Consider the following 21,656-nt stretch of genomic DNA (forward strand, 5'->3'; position numbering starts at 1 on the left):
AGGCAAAAGTTAAGGTCCCCCGCCAACACTACCTCCCCCTCCCTAAACTTCACCAGCTTCGTCAGCACCTGTCCCAGAAATACAGCTGGGTTTTTATTAGGACAATAAATGTTCGCTAAAGTAAATGCTTTATTCCCTATATTACCCTTAAAGAAAATATAACGGCCATCCGGGTCCGTCTCCCTATCTACCAGTGAAAAGTTAGAGGCCTTCGAGAACCCTATTGCTACTCCCTTCGATCTCCTAATAGGCGTATCACCATAGAACCATTGGGGCAGATCTGGGTAGAACAGCCTAATTCTAGAATCTAGAGCTAGGTGGGTCTCCTGATGGAAAACTATATCAGCTCTATAGTGTTGAAGTTCCTTTAGTATTTTGTGTCTTTTTGTAGGCGAGTTTAATCCTTTTACATTATATGATAAAAACTTGAGATCAGGCATTACTCTCAAACTATCCCTTTCTCACCTTCCAGTTGCCCCCCTGAAACCCACCCTGCAGGAACGCCCTTCTCCTCCCCCCTCCTCCCTCCCCCCACCTCACCCACCCTTACTTTCACCTCCACCCCCCCTCCTCCCCCACCCCCCGGCTGCAACCCAGCCCCAAGCTCGCACGTAGGGGATACTCCAAATCCCATACTGCGCACTTCCTTCCTAGGGGTGTCGCTCCAACGAGGGCTCCCGATGCCCCCTCCATCCTAACTGGGGCGGAGGGTGGTAAGGAAGGCGGGAAACCAGCACCCTGACCAGGCACAACAACCTCACCATGCCCCCCACCCAGCAGCACCTTAATCCTGAGTCCATACATTTAAATAACTCAAGTCCAGAGTCGCATCCTATGGGCTCCCCAGAACCCCTGGTGGAGAGGGGAGGAAAAAAAAAAAAAAGAAAAAAACACTGATACCCCCAACCCCTCTCCCACCCCCCCTCCCGGATGACCCATAGATCCTCTTTGGTCCTGTCCCCCTGTCCCCCTTTTGTTTCTGCTGGTCTTTCTTCTTGTCTTTTGTTCCTGACTGTTTCATGTCCATTCCGGGGCTCTTTAGACTTGCTTTTTTAAGGTATTTTTGTATAGAGCTGGAATTGAGGCTCTCCCTTGGATTCTTAGGCTCTGTTGCTCTTTGAGACCGACCTCTCATACTTCAGCTTACTGCCGGCTCTTTACACCAACAAATTAGTTTTTATCTTACACTTGTGATTTCCAGGTCTCCTCCTACCAACTCCGGCCCCATTGCTCTGCAGTGCTACTCGCACCCTCCCACAGGTGCGTCCGCCCTGCGTGTATTTATTATGACAGAAAAGTCCAGAAAAAGTCCCCTCCTTGCCTTCCTCCCTTCCCTTCTTCCTTTCCTTTACTCTCCTTTGTTTCGTCCCACCTGTGGGAACCACACTGGTACGTTCGTGGGTTGCGCCTTTCCTACCCAGATCCTGGGATCTCACTTGTTTAACTCACAAACCACCTCACATACCGCACCATTGGAGAGGGGAGGGCAGAAAAGGTAGGAGAGGGACACCAGGTTCAGAAAATTTGTCAGCAGTCAAAAACCCCCATAAGTCCTGAACTCGTATGACCATAGTTTGCTGCTCACCCGAGGTTTAATAGAGAATTTAGGCTCCAGCCAACATTATTCTTCCTTATAATTCTTCTTAATTAATTACAACAAGAGAGATTTTCATACCTTTTGTCTTCAAATTCCTGTCACCCATCGGCAGTGCTGCACAGCTTCTATTACCTTGCTCCGCTGCTACGAGAAGGGTATAAGGCTCTTGATGCTGGAGAAGAGGGTAGGGGGAACAGGGTCGGCCAGCAAGGCATACAGAGCAGGCTCATTTGTAGCTGCTGTCCGCTCTCTGTCCTTACTTCCGCTCCACCATCGGAGCTGATCAGCCCGCCGGGATCGCTCCCTCTCTGGCTCCTTGCTGCTTGTCCATCCGGGACTGCTGGTAACCCTACTCTAACCTGGCCACTACTGCCGGCAGAGAGGGTCCACACCTGTATTGTGCTGCTGCTTGTGGTTTACGGGGCATGGGAAGTCATGCGGCTCCAAGGGAGGTCATGTATCCCAGTAAGGGAATTTTTCCTGGGCACGCCGCGGCTCTCACCCCGCTCCAGCGTCTCTCTCCCCTTCGGAGCAGCTCGTCTCCAGCCCTCACATCGACGCCGCCATCAGGCCCCTCCCCCTACGCGTACGTCACGCGTCACGTCCTCATTTGTGCAGTGTTAATTTTGACATCAAATTTTGATTCCGTTTTACTCAGTCTTTTGACTAAAATTCCATTTTAGTTTTAGTCGTATTTTAGCCATATGAATTGTTTTAGTCGTGTTTTAGTCAACTAAAAACGTGTTAATTTAGTTGATGAAAATATTTTAGTCGACGAAATTAACACTGGTTCCAAGGTCAGAAGTAAGTGACGCAAAGTTCAGCGTTTAGGAGTAAGTGATGCAGAATCCAAAAAATAGTAGTAAGTGATGTAGAGTTCCGGATCAGGAGTGAGTGACACAGAATTCAGAGGTCAGCAATAAGTGATGCAGATTTCAAAAGTAAGTGATACAATGTTCATGGGTCAGGAGTCAGTGACGCAGAATTCAGAGATCAATAGTAGATGGCACAGAATTCAGAGGTTAGGAGTACATGATGCAGAGTTCGGAGATCAGTAGATGATGACACAGAGTTCAGAGATCAGTAATAAGTGATGCAGAATTCAGAGATAGGTAGTAAGTGAGGTGAAGTTCAGAGTTCAGGTCGGCTCTCCCGAACTGGGCTATGTGCGTCCATTAAAAAACACAGCACGGCTTGGCCCCACCCCCCACTCATAAAATTTGATTGACAGCAGCAGGAACCAATGGCTTCCACTGCTGCCTCCATGTTGAGTGAGGAGAGAGAACGATGTTGCTATCAGGTATAGCAATGGATCGAAATCCGGCTCAGGTAAGTATTTAGGGGGGTGGGGAGCTGCATCTAAAAGGTTTTCTTACCTTAACACAGAGAATGCATTAAGGTAAAAAACCTTCAGCCTCTACAACCACTTTTAAAGGATAAGTTCACCTTTTGGGAAAAAAATGTAAATGCACAAATTTTTTCAGGAAAAATAATGCTCATTGATTATTTTTCCCCTAATGAGCCTGGAAAATATTGCATCCTTAATCAGTGGATCAGGATGCAATGCCAGTTTCCTGCAGACAAGCACTGCAGCGTTCACCCGGTATCTGCATATGGGCTGACTATTTACAAGCTGCAGGCCTTGTGAATAAACTACAAGGCCGCTTGTCAGCAACATTGTAGCCTATTTAAAACTACAATGACTGGAGGTAGTTGTAGTTCACGGCTTCATAGGAAACTTTGCCTACACGGCCACGTGATTTTCAAATAGTTACAGCAGGCATGGGGAGAATATCCCCTGTTCGCTGTCGCAGGGAGTGGGTGAGAGGCTGAATCTGCTGGAACATGTTACACATTCCAGCATATACAAAATGAAAAGACCAAAAGAATTTCTTCATAGAGGATACACTGGTGAAATACTAGAATTAATTCAATAATTATCCACATAAACTTTATTAAACACAGTAATATAGAAAATACACACCAACCTTCAACACATAATCTAAAATAGACTGTACGTCTAAATGAAAGACAGGTGGCCACCAAATCTGGATCACACATTCCGCAGCACTCTCACACACATCGACACATACACACACCAAACATAATGTCTGATCTGGGAATAAAGTCCTGAAAACCCTGGTTTAGCAGAAAAAAAGGGGGGTATAAAGATGAAAAATGTCCAGTAAGAACTTGGTTCACATAAAAATGATATATAAAGTGTCAATGATGCTATTTCCAGTAATAACAGCAAAATGCTGCTAGTATTCAGTAAAAAGTTCCTATAGAAGTGTGCACATGATATTTGTCATTTGTGGAGATTTCCCCGTTTGCAGGTAAGCAGTGGATGTTATTCAGAGCAGTTCATGATTCGGCAACTAAGGAGTGCTTTGGAGAGGAAGTTTGAGACAACAGACAGGTGCTGTAAGAGATACTTTAAGCGCAGTATGAAAAGATGGGAATCGCTGATAATGACTTATAAGAAGAATGGAAAAAATACATCACACCGTCTTATGCCTTCTCTGTGTGGGCTGTCATAGCCTGCACCGTCTTGTCTCCATTCTGATCATCTCCATCCGTACCAGTTGCAGGAACAGCCAAAGACAAAGTATCCCATAAAATTGTTTCCGTCCTTAGTCGGGTGTAGAAGATTGAAGCGTCAACGTCCTATGGCTTAAATGCTTGCAGATATATGTTCCCAGTCCGGGACCGGGACAACTCCATGTGCCAAGTCGCTGTCAGCAAATGAAATGCATATAGCCGCTCGGGGTAGGCTGAGGGGGGATCACAGCAGTTGGTGGAATTCACCTTGTCTTCACACGGATACCGTGATTAAGGTAATGCTTACATGTTTCGCTTGGACTCAAGCTTCTTCAGAGCATGCGCAGTGGTGCATGGTCCTGGTTTAAATAATAGGATAAATTAAGAGTAATTGATTCCCATTAGGATCATTCCCAACCATCTGCTAACCAATCAAGGCATCATTCACCCATAGCGCAAACATACAGTCACATAAAGGGACGATCAATATTTGATATATAAACATACATGTATGGTCCGTATGGACACATGCACATTCATACATGCAGTTATCTCCAGAGGAGATCCAATGTAAACCTTAGTTGAAAAACGTATGGTAAATAAAATAGCTACACTTAGGCAACCAATAACATAAACAGCCAAGCTGCTATAAAGTATCTACATAAGAGAGAAGAATGGATACATCTCAAAAGAGAGAGATTTTTTTTAAAACAATAGCTTTTTAAATTATAGCAGTCCCAGGATTATATGTCCAAAGACAGTTATAGCCTTCTCATATATATGTAGTTCTCCCTTCATTTGCCAACCAAATAATCATATCTATTTGGGGAAGCAGCGGGAGGGGGGCCAGATATATAGAAGCTAAAAATTGCACAGGGTATAAACAGGATATTGGAGCCCATTTACTGCTCCAAAAAGACAGATAAATTGCACTCATTATTCAAGCCACGTGGATGCATGCTGTTCAAAGTAAAAATCCAAATTTTTTCCTTTTGAAGCAATATTTTATCAAAGTCTCCTCTTCAAGATGGAAGATTAAGTTTATATATGCCCTTGCATTTTAGACCCCTGGGGTCACCCCCATGTGTTTTCAAAAAGTGCAAAGGTAATGGACAATCATCATCTTTATTAAGGATGCTCTGTATATGTTCGCCAACCCTGATTTTCAACTGCCTTTTTGTTTTTCCCACATAGATCAATCCACATGGACAGGTGAGCATATAAATGACACGTGTAGTTAGGCAGTTTATGAAATTATGGATTTTAACTTGTTTATTTCCATCAGAGCTAGCAAACATATCGTTTTTTTCCAAATACTTACAGATGTGGCATCTGCCACAGGGGTACATGCCCTTGACTGGGGGGAGACTAGTTAGCCAGTCCCGTTTCTCAGGTCTACGATACTCAGAATGTACTAAATAGTCCCTCAGATTGATGGCTCTTCTTGCTGTAAGTAGGGGCCGATCTCCAACGATACCTCCAAGGAGGGGGGCCTCAGCTAATATATGCCAATGGCGGCTAAGTACTCTTCTTGTCTGCTCCCATTGTGCTCCAAATTTGGTAATAATTCTAATGGGGTACTTTTCTTGTTAGGTTGTTTAGATTTTTTCTTATTGCTGTCGACCAGTAGGGATAATCTATCAGTTTCAAAGGCCCTTGAATACTAGCAGCATTTTGCTGTTATTACTGGAAATAGCATCATTGACACTTTATATATAATTTTTATGTGAACCAAGTTCTTATTGGACATTTTTCATCTTTATACCCCCCTTTTTTTCTGCTAAACCAGGGTTTTTAGGATTTTATTCCCAGATCGGACATTATGTTTGGTGTGTGTATGTGTCGATGTGTGTGAGAGTGCTGCGGAATGTGTGATCCAGATTTGGTGGCCACCTGTCTTTCATTTAGACGTACAGTCTATTTTAGATTTTGTGTTGAAGGTTGGTGTGTATTTTGATAATTTTCTATATTATTGTGTTTAATAAAGTTTATGTGGATGATTATTGAATGAATTCTAGTATTTCACCGGTGTATCCTCTATGAAGAAATTCTTTTGGTCTTTTCATTTTGTATATGCTGCTTCTCTTTATTTCAGAGGACAACCACCCCTAGAGGCTTTATATAAGGGTGTGTACATGTGAATATACATACAACAAATTTTGTATTTTTAGCCTCAGGCAGACGGTGAAAGTGGATCTTTATATTGGGTATAGCTATTTGTTAGTCTATTTAATTAATCCTTCTAGATCCGTTCTAATTGGAGGAGTCTCGGTTCCGTTTTTCCTTTCATTATGTTACACATTCCACCCTAAATACAGGTGGAACATGTAACATTCAAAAGGTGAACTTTAAAGGGGTTGTAAACCCTCATGTTGTTTCACTTTAATGCATCCTATGCATTAAGGTGAAAAAACTTCTGTCACTGACTGGGCCCCCCCGTTTTACTCACCTGAGTCCTGTATTCCCCCACCAGAGACACGCTCTTCCCCTCTGCCCATTGTCTCGGCTCTTGATTGGAAATCCAATGACGCGGGTGCTGGGGGGACGGGGCCAAGTCCAGCATTCTGCATCTATGGACGCAAATGCTGGATTTGAGAGCGCGCCCGCAAGGTGACCCCCCAGGAAAGCGCTTCTCCTAGGGGGTTATACGATGTGGGGAGGAGCTACCAGCGACGCCGGGGGACCCCAGAAGTCGAGGATCGGGGCCACTCTGTGAAAAACGAAATGCACAGTGGAGGTAAGTATGATATGTTTGTTATTTAAAAAAAAACACAAAACTAAGCCTTACAATCACTTTAACTATATTATTAAAATGAAGATGATTGATGAGCTCATGAGGATGAGCTGGTTTGCAGGAAGCAGTAGAATCCTGTAACTGGAAAGCAGATTCCTCAGTGTAACTATGGCTGTCCATAACCGCAATCTTCCTACGTTTGTCAGTTTTCCTAATGAGTAATTCGTAGTTGTTCTATTAATAAAGGCTTTGCCTTTCTCCAGGGACAGGATATGAGATCTGGAAGGATTATCCTCACTGTGTCCTATTTGTAATGCACCTCACCTCCCCTTCAACTATATTAGCTAGTTGAATTTTCAGAAGCCTGGATCAGTGGCAGAGGTATGACTCTTGAGGGGCAGTTAAGGTGGAACATGAGGGACAGCTGTTAAGGTGGAACGTTAAGTAATAAATTAAAATGGGCCACAAGCAGAATTTTTAATGCCGAAGAGGCATGCTTCGTTTCTTCTGCATTAAAATGATTTACTTGCCTGTCTACCACTGTACAGCTCTCTGTAGAAATTCGTTAATGCTGGAAATGATGTCACCCCCCAGTCGACGAAAGCAGCCGGCATTCGATACCCGGAAGCTGGCTGCTCAAAGATGTCAGCAGTTGGCGACTAGCTTAAGCATTTTGCATAGCTGCAGCCAATGTGAGTATAGTTCCGCTTTAAGTTCATATTCTCCCCTATTCACAGTGATCTTGGGGGGGGCATTTTTTAATTGTCATCTTAAAACTAATAGAACTGCACATTTTGTTAAAAGGAACGAAATTTAATTTAGTATCAGTCTTAACACCCCCCCCCCCCAAAAAAAAAATAGGAATATATTGCAGTCATTAGATGTGGTGGTTGCATTCGTTTTTTTTTTTTTTTCCCTCCTTTATTCACCTGGTAATCTGGTCAATAACAAGCCTCCTGAATCCCAAGATCCTCATCTGGTACAGTGATGCACTCTCAATTCCAGTGCAAATATATAACAATGAAATAAACAAAAATAAAAATGTGACAAAAATGCCCAATCAATATACAGTATACAATCAAGACGCCCAGGTATTGTATCCATAATTTACATGCACTTAAAATATAGTGTTCATATATAAAACATATAGAGCAATACTCTATTTCTAGCTTCAAATGTCCACCCAGTGTGTTAAATTAAAACCAACGATACATACAGTCCTCCATGCTCCTTTCATCCCCTTTTGGAGTTGCACTCCTGAATGTGTTTGCCCTTCTGCACTCACAAAAAAAGAACAGGGATTTCCACCATTCCTCCACTCCGTGTCCACCACTCATCCAATGGCTCAAGGCCGGTCCCTTTAATACCTTTAAAACACCTCTTGTTGTTTAAGAGCACAAGTTGACCCAGGGCTGAGAGGGGTCAAACCATCGTGAGGAGTGAAGGTAGAGGATAGCCACATGGTGATGAACAGTGGAGGAGAGGTCACATTGAATGAGCACTTTATTTTTAAATTCTAACTATGAGGCTTGGTTCACATATGAGCCGCATGGGGCTCACAGCAGGGATCCGGTGCGTGCTGGTTCACCGTTTCAGGTTCAATTTCAGCCCCTATTTTTTGGCTGAATTCAGACTTGAAACGGACCAAAACGCACCTCCATAGAGAGCTGGTCAATATCTCCTGCTATTGCAAATTGGATGTGAGGATCCTGCATTTAATTCGCAATGGTGTGAACCCAACCTGAAAACTTTTTGGAGAACATTTTATATATATATATATATATATATATATATATATATATATATATATATATATATATATATCTTTTTTTCAGCGAGAACGCAGGGGAATGCACCTCCAGCATTGAATGTATGTACTGGCAAGAGGTGCTGAAAGGTCTATTGTTGCTGGCTGCTGGGGTATCTATTGTCACTGGTGGGGATCTGTTTTTGTGTGGGGGGTCTATTGTTGCTGGGTAAGTCTACTGTTGCTGGTGGGGGGGGTCTTATCTTGCTGGGGGGTCAGTTGTTGCTGGGTGGGATCTACTGTTGAGGGAGAGGTCTATTGTTGCTGGAGGGTCCATTGTTGCTGGGGTGGTACTTTGTTGTGGGGGATCCATTGTTGCTGGGGGAAAGTCATTTATTGTGTGGGGAATCTGTTGTTGCTGGGGAGGGGGCCTTTGTTTCTGGGGTGGAGTCTATTGTTGCTCATTGCAAGGGATCCGTTTTACTAGCTTTCTTATTTTCATTAACAAATTTCAAAGAAATTACTGAGCAGCACAAAATACTTGGTTCTGTATTCTCTGACAGATGCTGTACTGGGAGGTGTGTAGTTGGTGGAACCAAGGAATGGTGCTCAGAGATGGGTGGGGGGGGGATGAAGGGTAACTCGGAAGGGTGGAGTTCCTGTACCTATTCCCTGAGAAAAAAAGCCTTGTATATATACATATATTTTCAAAAGAAGGGTGAGGTGCACTAAACGGTCTCTTAGACTGTGCTAGCAATCTAGTCCTTCCCAAGGACCATAATGTAGAAACATGAGAGAGGATTGCTGCACGAGAAAATGTATTTGTGAAGAAAAAAATTACATTTAAATTTTTCTCGTGTAGCAATCCTCTCTCATGTTTATATATATATATATATATATATATATATATATATATATATATATAGTGCCTGTATTGGACACACATGAATTTTTATGGTACATTTCATTTTATATACCGTGTATATAGACACATATACATTTTTATTGGATATCTATTTTTATATATGATATTAAGTTTGTGTATGCAGCATGTTTGCATGAATTGAAAAGGTTATTTTAGCACATATGCATTATTAATTGGAGCATTGTATATATATATTTGGATAAATAAAAGTTTGGTCACACTAGTAGTGATTCGGTCCAGCAGCTGAGTACATAGGGTGAAAATGATTTGTATAGCATTCTATATTTATGTGGTAAATTTTACTAAAGCGCTGAAGTGGAATAAATTATGTGAGAATATATTAAAAGATGCCCAAATAATAAAGCTGCAATTAATATGTGAACTACACAAATGCGTGAATAAATAAAATAAATAATTGCACTGTTATTAACCAATTAATATCACACTGGGTGCAAAAATAAAAATCCCATATAAAACAATATATGTTTAAATATTTAAATATTTAGGTACAAGTGGATGTGTGTAATTAAATAAACCTTCTATAAATAAATATAGTGAATAAATAGGTATATATATATATATATATATATATATATATATATATATATATATATATATAGTCCACTGCTAATAATCCAAGTAGGAATCTTCTTAGCAAGACCGGTACTTTAAAACCAAGTTTGGGTGAATGACAGCGAGTTCAGTGATACCGTTCCCCTGCCGGTACTAAATGGTGATAAACCCCGCTCTCACAGGCCATCCATGATATGGAAAATAGAAACAAGAAACAAGACCATTGCGCAGGACTTTAAACCACGGTGATATGATGTATTGCAAAATAATTTCACTCACATATCCCAGCTTCAAAAAGATCGCATTGAAAATGTATGGTCAGCTGCATTCAGCTACGAGCTGAAAAACTCCTCATCCACCTCCAGTGCACACACACAGACACCGCTGGCACTGCTGAGAACGTCACAGGCTCCTCCTCCCGACGCGTTGCGTCACCAGACACGTGACTTTTTCAAGGTCAACATCACCCGGTGACCACGCCCCCTAAAACATCACAGTCCCAGCATGCTCAGGGACTGTGACGGCATAAGGGGGCGGGGTTTCCGCCTATATAAGTCACATCGGAGCGTTTAGAGAGCAATCCAGCCGGAGAAAGCGTCGTGTCAACATCTGGAGAAGAGAAGAGGGAAGAAGACAAGAAGCCCAGAAGTCCGGACCTCCGCTGGCAAAAGAGCGGCATGAAGACAGCGGAGGAGCCGGCAGAAGAACTGGAACACCGGGAGAAGAGGCCAGAGAGAGCGGAGAAGAACCAACCGGACACCGGGAGAAGAGGAACCGGAGGGACCCCCGTAGCCGGAAGAAGACCCCCGAAGCTGGAGGAAGACCCCCGAAGCCGGAGGAAGACCCCCCCAGAGCTGTTTAACAAATTATTTTAAAAACCTGTGTAGTGTGTTTTATTATTGACACTTTTTCCTAGGTAAATAGGTAGGGGTACCATGTACCCCATACTCATTCACATAGGGTGGGGGGCTGGGATCTGGGGGCCCTCTTATTATAGGGGGCTTCCGGATTCCGATAAGCCCCCCGCCCACAGACCCCAACAACCAACGGCCAGGGATGTCGGGAAGAGGCCCTTGTCCTCATTAACATGGGGATAAAGTGCTTTGGGGTGGGGGGCCCGCAGGGCGCCCCCTCCCCCAAAGCACCCACCCCCATGTTGAGGGCATGCGACCTGGTATGGTTCAGGAGGGGGGGCGCTCGCTCTCCACCCCCTTTCCTGACCGGCCGGGCTGCGTGCTCGGATCGGGGTCTGGTATGGATTTTAGGGGGGACCCCACGCCGTTTTTTCGGCGTAGGGGCTTCCCTTTATAATCCATACCAGACCTAAGGGCCTGGTATGCCCCGCGCTCACCGCAATAGGAAAATTTGTTTTTCCTATTGCAGCGAGAGCGAGATGCAATACCCTGCCCTTGCGTCGTATCTGGTCCATCGGACCAGCATACAGACGAGCGGGCTTTCCGTCAGACCAGCATACAGACGAACGGACTTTCCGTCATGAACTGAGTCCAGGCCTGTACTGGCCATTGGGACTACAGGGAGTTTCCCGGTGGGCCGATGGCTCAGTGGGCTGGTTTCAGTGACAGCCTGTCAAAGTAATGGCTTTCTTGGTTCACCCTCAACTTCACACAGTGATGTGAGAAAGATGAGAAAAATACAGAGGAGAATAAGTGAAATAGTAAAAGAGGTTAGTGAGGACTCCTTATGTTATGCTACTTATGTTTTTTTGCACAATTGCGTATAGTTTATATACTGTTTTTGTGCTTGTTTGCACAAATAAAGTGGGCCGGTCTGGATGAAGTCCAGGGCCAAATTTTTATCCCAGTCCAGCCCTGACTGAGTCTGACGGAAAGATTTAAAACATGTTTCAAATCTAGGTCCGGAGGACTTTTGGGGAAAAAAAGTCTGCTGAAGCCTACACACGGTCGGATTGTCCAGCGGACTCTGGTACGCCGGACCAAGTATGCCGGAAAGTCCGCTCCTGTGTACGCGGCATTAGGGGCAGAATCCTCTAGAAGTGAATGGAGAAGTTACACAAAAACCTCTGTAGATGTCACCAGGAATGCATTGGTCCGACTGGACGCTGCCACTCCAGTTGACCACAGCGGCCATCCTTAATGAGAGCAATACTAATAAATAGCAGTTTCCTGCTGCAGATGGCGTGCAGTTGGAAAGTGTATAGAGTAGGGACAGAATCAACGCTGGATAGGGACAGCATATTTAGCCTAGGGAGAGGTTCCTGAAGAGGAGGGACAGAATTGGGACACCACTGCCAGTGCTGTTAATCCCAGGACTCCTGTGCTGTACCACATCAGTTTTCTATTGTCAGATACACCACCGCTTTGCCTACAGCCACCCCTCTACTCAATTACTGTTCCGGTAACGTAAGCCTGCCAAAGTGACAACCTGTTGACTGCTGGAGCCTTGGCAATGTGCCGCTAGCATTGTTGGAACTCCCACAACTGTGTTCTTTTGAGATTGTGCTCTGGGTATTATATTTCGTAAAGCTGTTAAATAAAGTCCTATGGCGCTGTACTCCAGTTGTTGTTTGCCTATCCACAACTTAAAGTGGTTCTAAAGGCTGAAGGTTTTTTTTACCTTAATGCATTACATGCATTAAGGTAAAAAACTGTCAGTGTGCAGCTCCCCCCTCAGCCCCCTTAATATTTACCTGAGCCCAATCTTGATCCAAAGATGTGCACAAGATCAGCAGCTCTCTGCCTCCTCATTGGCTGAGACACAGCAGCGGGAGCCAGTGGTTCCCGCTGCGTTCAGCCACAGCCAGTGAGGAGGGGGTGGGGCTGAGCTGTGATCTGTGTGTCTCATAGACCTAGAGAAGCAGCTCATAAGTGAGCATGCACGAGTGCCCCCAGAGCAAGCGGCTTGCTCTGGGGGCACTCAGCAGGTGTCAGGAGTTAGTGGCCAGGAGCCCCAGCACGGGACCCGAGAAGAGAAGGATTTGGGCTGCTTTGTGCAAAACCATTGCACAGAGATGGTAAGTATGACATGTTTGTTATCTAAAAAGAAGAAAAATGAACCACTAGTATCACTTTAACCAAATAATATTTTTGCCACTTTAGCTGGTGCTCTGTGTGCCATTCTTCCACATGTTTTTGGTAGCAACTCTTGCACCAAGTTGTTGTGCGGTCCTACTGGTAATTATAGGTTTGTTTTCACATCCAAGTTCTAAGTCATTTTTATTATCTTTATATGTATATATATTTGTATTTATTTGTACTATATTTATATTTATATTTTTGTTAGCTAATGTTTTAATATAGTACAATACTGCATAAGTTTTTTTTAAGCTTATTTTCTGTTACCTTGCAGTTTATACAACCCAGAGAGAGTGTCTCAATTCAAACAAAAGATTGGCTGGTTACAGAAAGTGGATGACTGCTCACAGAAAATGGACATCTGCTCACAGAAAGTAGATGACAAGTCCACAGAATTGGCGCATTGTGAGAGGAAACTACTTGTGAATGATCAAAATGGAAGGTAGGATATAAAATATTTATGCTTGATGCAAATACGTAATCATAGCTAGAATAAGCTCACCATAAACATACAGAAGCTTGAAAATAACAGCAGTAGTCAATGTCCATTAGAAAATGCCAAGCTGTCCTACTTCCCTATACTATGAACACTGTATGCCTCACGGTGGAACTGGAAGAGGGCTTGACTCAAGGTTTTGATGATATATTATGAGAATTGATGATAAATTATGAGAGTTTGCAGATTAAAATTAGAAGATTTGATTACTATAGACTTCATTTGAAATTAAAGAATAAGTTCACCTTTGGAACTTGTTACACGTTCCACCCATATTTAGGGTGGAACATGCAACATGTTCCAGCTCCTGCCCCCTCTCCCTCAGATCCTCTGCTCCCTGTGACAGCGGGCAGGGGTTTTTCTCCCTTCACCCATCCACACAGCCACGTCATCATTCATAGATTCCTGTGAATGAATGAACTACGTGTACAGTCTTCCACAGTGGCAGATGGACATGTCGTTTAAATGAACTGCAGGTGCGCTGATCAGCAAGTCTGTAGTTCATTTGTTGCACATATGCTGAAAGTATGGGCAATAATTCCAATGTGCGAAGGGAGCGGGCCGGGTGAAACCAGAGTTGTTTTTATTGAAAAGTTTCTGCAATGACACAAAAACATGACCTTCAGACTGATAGACTGGATAGCAACTGCTATTGTGTTATCTATAATAATAACATTCACATATACCGGAATAATGTCCTCATAGAAAATAATAACCAGTTGTACATATGTTGATATGTTAATCACACAGCAGCCTTTACTGATCACATGGAGGTAAATTAAATCACTTGCACCCTGTTTATAGCCTTAAATATGTTCCCTCTTGCCTGCAATGACACAAACACATGACCTTCAGACTGATAGACTGGGTAGAAACTACTATTGTGTTACCACCAGAAACAAAGGTCAGTCTTTTGGTTCCCCTTCTTATTAGTAAAGGTCCCATTAGAATGTGCTTAATGTCATTCAGGCTTTTCACTCTATGCTGCCATCTACTAGTGATTTTATAGAAATGCCATGAGTTTTAGTTTCTCCATGACAAAACTATAATCCTTTTTTTATGGGGTACTTGGTTTTGACATCCCTTACACTCTCCCCCACAAAATTGTATGTCCTTCCAGACATACACAGATTTTAGTATAAGAACGAGAGCTGCACAATTAATCGTTAAAAATCGTGATATCGATTCGACCCCTCTGATGATCTATATTGCAGAGTTTGCCGATTCTTTCATATAACAAGTGGAGAGACTTCTCTGCTCACTCAGCTGTCAAAAGAAAACATGCAGGCAGTCTGCCAAGTTTAGCATGAAACATTGTAACTAACTCTTTCTTAGATCAAAGGGAGAAACTTCTGTGTGAAAAAAAGTACAGGCAGTCTGCCAAGTTTTTAAACAACGTGTAAATGCAGGAAGATTAACCACTTAAAGTCTAAATCTTTTTCCTGACACTTGTTTCCTAAGTTAAAATCAATATTTTTTGCTAGAAAATTACTTGGAACCCCCGAACATTATATATATTTTAGCAGAGACCCTAGGGAATAAAATATCAATTGCTGCAATATTTTATGTCACACTGTATTTGCACAGTGGTCTTTCAAATGCAATTTTTTTGGAAAAAATACACTTCAATGAATAAAAAAAAAAAAAGAAACAATAAAGTTAGCCCAATTTTTTTTTTGTTTTAATCTGAAAGATGATGTTACGCCCCGAGAATCATGATAGAATCGTGATCTATCCTCCAAGCAAAAAAATTGTGTTTCTCATTTTAGCCAGAATCGTGCAGCTCTAATAAGAACCATTCCTTTCCCCATCTCACAATAACCATAGGGATCAGGGTGGGGGTATCTAAAAACCCACAAGTTAGGGGGCGCAAATCACTTGTCTTGCCCTGGGAGCTTACAACCCAACCCAACTCAACCCAACATAACCCATGCCACGCCACTGCCTGCAGGAACAAGAGGAAGTAAGCAGAAATCCCTCCAAAGTGAGGGAAATGCCCTCTGGTCACCAGACCCCAGTAGTGAAGGTGAATCTCCCCAGATAGGACACAGACAACATTCAAAGCCTGACAAGGGCTCTAACCCTTTACTAAACAAAAAAAAGTTTTGGGGTTTGGATACACTTTCATTCTTTATGCTCTGAGGCCCGTTCTTGTCTAAAGGAATGCAGACTCTGCAGGCTTTCTGGTTCTATTGGGTTTTGCTCAGGAGGTGGTGATAATGAGGTAAAATCCGCCCATCCATGGCAGTCTGAGAAAGGACAAGGTGGAACAAGAAGAAGATTCTTTGGAACACAAAAGGCTCTTCAGAAGTAGATGACAGAACATAGATTGTGGCCTTCTGAAAAGGAAGAAAAATGAAAGCATTCTCCAGAGAACTTGACATGATTTTAGTTACCGTATTTATCGGCGTATAACACGCACTTTTTTCCCCTTAAAATCAGGGGAAATCGTGGGTGCGTGTTATACGCCGATCCCCTGCGATCCGGAGCTGCCAGATTTTCAAAATCGCCGACCGCGATTTGAAAATGGCGCCACCGGCGCCGAAATACACAGTGCCGATCCTCGGCTCTTCTCGGCCACTTTCGTCTTCACTTGAGCGCCGCCCGAACCTAGCCAAGTGTACTTCGGATAGCTCCGCTCGGGACAACGAGTGGAGCCGAAAGTAAACGAGAGCCGCCGAGAAGAGCCGAGGACCGGCTCTGTGTATTTCGGCGCTGGCGGCGCCATTTTCAAATCGCGGTCGGCGATTTTGAAAGACAGGATGGCAGGGGTCCGGGATCACGAGATGCGAGGCTGCACTGGGGAAGGCTGCACTGACCAGGTTGCACTAGGGAAGGCTGCACTGACCAGGCTGCACTGGGGAAGGCTGCACTGACCAGGCTGCACTGGGGAAGGCTGCACTGGGGAAGGCTGCACTGACCAGGCTGCACTGGGGAAGGCTGCACTGACGAAGGCTGCACTGGGGAAGGCTGCACTGACAAGGCTGCACTGGGGAAGGCTGCACTGGGGAAGGCTGCACTGACAAGGCTACACTGATATGGCTGCACTGACATGGCTGCACTGGGGAAGGCTGCACTGACAAGGCTGCACTGACAAGGCTGCTCTGACATGGCTGCACTGACATGGCTGCACTGACAAGGCTGCACTGACATGGCTGCACTGGGGCAAGGCTGCACTGGGGAAGGCTGCACTGACCAGGCTGCACTGGGGAAGGCTGCACTGACGAAGGCTGCACTGGGGAAGGCTGCACTGACAAGGCTGCACTGGGGAAGGCTGCACTGACAAGGCTACACTGATATGGCTGCACTGACATGGCTGCACTGGGGAAGGCTGCACTGACAAGGCTGCACTGACAAGGCTGCTCTGACATGGCTGCACTGACATGGCTGCACTGACAAGGCTGCACTGACATGGCTGCACTGGGGCAAGGCTGCACTGAGAAGGCTGCAATGATGGGCATTTAAATGTAAGTTTTTTTTCCTTCAACTTCCCTCCTAAAAGTTTTTTTTTCCTTAAAATTCCCTCCTAAATTAGGGGGCGTGTTATACGCCGATAAATACGGTATATACTGCTGATGGTGGAATAGGTTCCCGGGAGACCTGAATTTCCCTGTGCCTGGTGAGACTACCTGTGGTGGTCATCTAAGGAGCGCTAATACTCACTTGGGTGTGAATTACCTTGGAGACTGGATTCTTTTGCACTTCTCTTTGGAAATTTATCTTCACATTGTTTATGGACCTTTTCTGATTTATCTATTCACACAGTGTTTATTGGATGTGGGCCTTTTTTTCAACAGTGATTTTTTTCAATAATGATTTACTTATCCTTTTTTATATATGTGTTATAATATCAATTATGTGTTTTATACTTTATCACGTATCATTTTTATCATTTTCTATGGTACCTGCCTTAGTTTTATCTAGTGTGTGAGTTTTTTCACCAGTACTGGATATCATTGGATAATTTTTATTCCATTTATTCATCATATGTGCATCACTGCTAGTTAATTTTTTTGTGTGTGGTACTTGTGTTTGTTTTTCTTTTTTTCACCATTGATCAATTCATTCATTACTTCAATATATTAGCGCTGCATCTTGATTTATCACATTGTTTTTGAGTTTAGTATTAGACTTTTTGGGGCTGGCTGCTTTTATTTATAAAATTACTCCATTTTGAACGCAGCGTTAACCCTAGGGTTTTGTTTACAATAACCATAGGGAGCCAAGGTTAAGTAGTAATCCAATTACTGGAGGGACCATCCTCCCTGCAACATCTACTCCCAGTTATGTCACAGCTTCCCACTAGGTCCAGAGCGCTCATGTACCTGGTGACTTATTGTTACATATAGCCAACTAAATAGTAAACCTCTACAACACAGGTTTGTGCAGGTTATTGAGAAGATGAGGTGTGATGGGGAAACTAGGGGACACCTTATTACTTCTGTCCTTTTTCCAATAAGGTGGAATACCCATGGTACGTTACCAATACAGTGCAGTGTAACCACCTAATACTCTCTACCCTTTTGTTGTCGGCAGACTTCATCTTAACTACCTAGTCCCATCGAATATAGAGTGTGGTGCTGCGCTAATCCAAAATTACTATGAAGGTCGTGCTATAGAGCTCCCAATCTGAGTGATTATAGGGCTAGCCTTATGAAGGCATGGGATGCACATGTCACTTTCTGTAAAACGCACAGCACAATACTGGTTCACACTGATTGTTCTGCACTTTATTATTGTTATATTGGATGTACTAATTAATTTTTTAAGTTTTTATGCACCAGTTGATTAAGGTATACTGATTTATTACTTCAGAGAGTATACACACCCCACTGCACTTTGCACTTTGCTTTCTTTTGCATATCAGCAAGCTCACTTTTATTGCATCCCATGCCTTCATAAGGCTAGCCCTATAATGACTCAGATTGAGAGCTCTATAGCACGACCTTCATAGTCATTTTGGATTAGCGCAGCACCACACTCTATATTCAATTTACTGTTGTATTAGGGGATAGCTAGGACCCTATTCGGTGCAAGCAGCTTTTCCTGTGTCATTTTATTATTTTTATTACTCTTTACATGGTAGCGCAGGAATAAAACATTTTAAATTGTATACCTAGTCCCATCACTTGAAGCTATTTTTTCTTGACCTGAAATCTCTGCAGTGAGAGTGCAAGACTTTTTTTTTTTTTTAAACACAGAAAATAACACCTAACATCTTTGACATAAGTAAACAATTCTAACATAGTAACCATTATTAGGCCGTGGCATAATAGATATGACTACTTTTTACCAGCTTTTAGAGCCCTCAGCAAAACAATCTGGGCTTAAATACCAGCTAGGGCAAACAGGTGGGGTATGAATAAAGTCTATGACCTGTACATCTGCATTTCTGGCAACACTACTGGGCTTACCCAAAGTGTCAAGTCAGAACCTTTGGTTGTCTCCTGTTCCTTCTGGGCTGGATCCTGCATAGAGGAAGGGCATCTGAAATGTCCTCATGCTCACCTTCATCACTGTCAACTGTCTTTGTTGGCTTCTCTGGTGAAGGGTTTTCTTCTTCTATATCCCCTGGTGAACATACAGTTTGTTCAGGCTGATCCACAGGCTCGTCCTCTGCAGTTTCCTCTGTAAATTCTGCTGTAGCTTCTTCTGTACTTTCCTGTGTAACTTCCGCTGTAGCTTCTTCTGTACTTTCCTCACTCGTTTCAAGCTGACAAGGGTAGAACTCTGCTGCTTCTGGATTCAACTCTGTGTCTTCTCTTTTGTGGTCTCTCTGAGTTATAGGAATGAACAATCTCCATTGTTCTTGTTCCTGGTTAGATTCATCTTCTGATACTCCCTCAGATATCTGTGTAGACAGTTGAGTAGTCTTTTGAACTCTGCCTTGTGTTCTGGCACTGGGTCTGTCAGGTATGTTCTGACCTTGGTCGACGGGTAGGTAATCACATGGCATTAACAAATTGCGGTGTAGAATCCTTGTTCGGCCTTTTCCAATTTCTGGCTTGACCTCGTACACTGGACTATCGTCACATTTTCTCCTAAGTACAACATGTACAGCATCTTCCCAGAACAGATTTCCTGGTCCTCCTCTTTCAGTAACGTTTCTTACAAGAACTCTGCTGCCAGGTGGGAGTTCAACTCCATGAGTCTTCTTGTCATAGTGTTCTTTTCCTCTTTGTGCAGCTTGAGTAGCTACCTTTGAAGCAACCTGATAGGATCACTGAGGCCTATCTGTCCATGTTTTTACATACTCAGAGTGAGTCTTGTATTTTTCTGTTACTGGCGTGTCAAACATGCTATGGGTAATCTTGGAGACCTTCCGAACAGTGGAAAGAATGGAGAATACCCCGTAGCTTCACTTTTGGTGCAATTGTATGCATGTACTACCTGTGCAAGTGAACTTTTCCAGTCTTCTTGGAATCTGGAGACAGGGTCCGAAGCATAGACAACAGGGTATGATTAAATCTTTCACATTGTCCATTGCCTTCTGGATGATGTGGAGTTGTGTGGGAGTTCTGGATGTTGCAGTGTTTCCCTAATGCCAAGAACAATTGATTTTCAAATTCTTTACCCATGTCATGGTGAATTCTGGTAGGAAATCCAAACTTCAAGACAAAGTCACTGAATATCTTGTCAGCAACAGTCTTTGCTGACTTGTTTTTGGTTGCCTAGGCCTGAGCAAACCTGGTGAAATGCTCGATTTCTACAAATATGTACTCATAACCTCCTTTTACAAGTCTCAAGATGGAGACCAACTCAAAAGGGTAAGTGGTGGCAATGTTGTTCAATGGAGCTCTAGTCGGCTTATGTGGGCCTTTGTCTTTCAGACAAGTGCACTGGTGGTTGATGTATTGCTCAGCGTCCCTCTGCATATGTGGCCAAAAGAATCTTTCTCTGATCAGGTTTAAAGTCCTTTCGACTCCTAAGTGTCCCATTTCTTCATGTAATTCTTTCAACACCAATTGATGATACAACTTGGGCAATACTAGTTGAGAACTCCTCAGAATTTTCTGTTCAGAGCTATTGAGTTGAAGGACCGCCTGTTGTTTGTCTCACAAGGAGAAGGCTCGAAAGAACACTTTGGAACTGAGCTGATACAAAAGAAATTCCTAAGGTCAGTGTGTACTGGACTGAAAAGTGACCACATCAAGTTCCAATTAAAGCAGTATTTAGACGATCCTTCCATTCCAGATGAGGTACTTGTAGAGAAAACGAATGAAGCCACTAATATGGAGATGCAAAAGAAAGCTCAGCCCAGCAATTCGATCAAAGGGAAAGAGTGTCAGTTCAATGTCTTATGCCCCGTACACTTGGTCGGACATTGATCGGACATTCCGACAACAAAATCCTAGGATTTTTCCCTACGGATGTTGGCTCAAACTTGTCTTGCATAAACATGGTCACAAAAAGTTGTCGGAAAATCCGATCATTCTGAACGCGGTGACTATAAACGGGGCAGTAGCCAATAGCTTTCATCTCTTTATCTCTTTATTTATTCTGAGTATGTGTGGCACTTTGTGCGTCGGATTTGTGAACACACGATCAGAAATTCCGATAACGGATTTTGTTGTCGGAAAATTTTATAGCCTGCTCTTAAACTTTGTGTGTCGGAAAATCCAATGGAAAATGTGTGATGGAGCCTACACACTGTTGGAATTTCCAACAAAAAGGTCCTATCACACATTTTCCGTAGGAAAATCCGACCGTGTGTACGGGGCATTACAGTGTCCTCAGGAACCAGGTGTCCTGACAACGACCGCCGACACAATATCTTGGTCCCCACCACAAGCAAGTAGCCCAACCATCCAACAGCTGTCAAAAAGCAGTATTTAGACGATCCTTCCATTCCAGATGAGGTACTCGTAGAGAAAACGAATGAAGCCACTAATATGGAGATGAGCCACTAATATGGAGATGGAATGTTAACAGAAGCAAAATAAAGCTCAGCCCAGCAATTCGATGACAGGGAAAGAGTGTCAGTCCAATG

At 43.4% G+C, this 21,656-nt stretch overlaps 1 protein-coding gene across 1 annotated transcript in view; it reads left to right on the forward strand.

Annotated features, from left to right (window-relative positions):
- The window catches only part of LOC141103612 (histo-blood group ABO system transferase 2-like), a 107,243-nt gene that overhangs the window by 29,078 nt on the left and 56,509 nt on the right, over nt 1-21,656 (forward strand). The window contains exon 2 of the mRNA XM_073593404.1: nt 13,445-13,612. Within this exon, the coding sequence (XP_073449505.1) occupies nt 13,445-13,612 (168 nt within the window). The remainder of the gene's footprint in view (nt 1-13,444; nt 13,613-21,656) is intronic.

This window comes from Aquarana catesbeiana, linkage group LG07, assembly GCF_042186555.1.
Source record: "Aquarana catesbeiana isolate 2022-GZ linkage group LG07, ASM4218655v1, whole genome shotgun sequence".
In the NCBI taxonomy this organism is placed as follows: domain Eukaryota; kingdom Metazoa; phylum Chordata; class Amphibia; order Anura; family Ranidae; genus Aquarana; species Aquarana catesbeiana.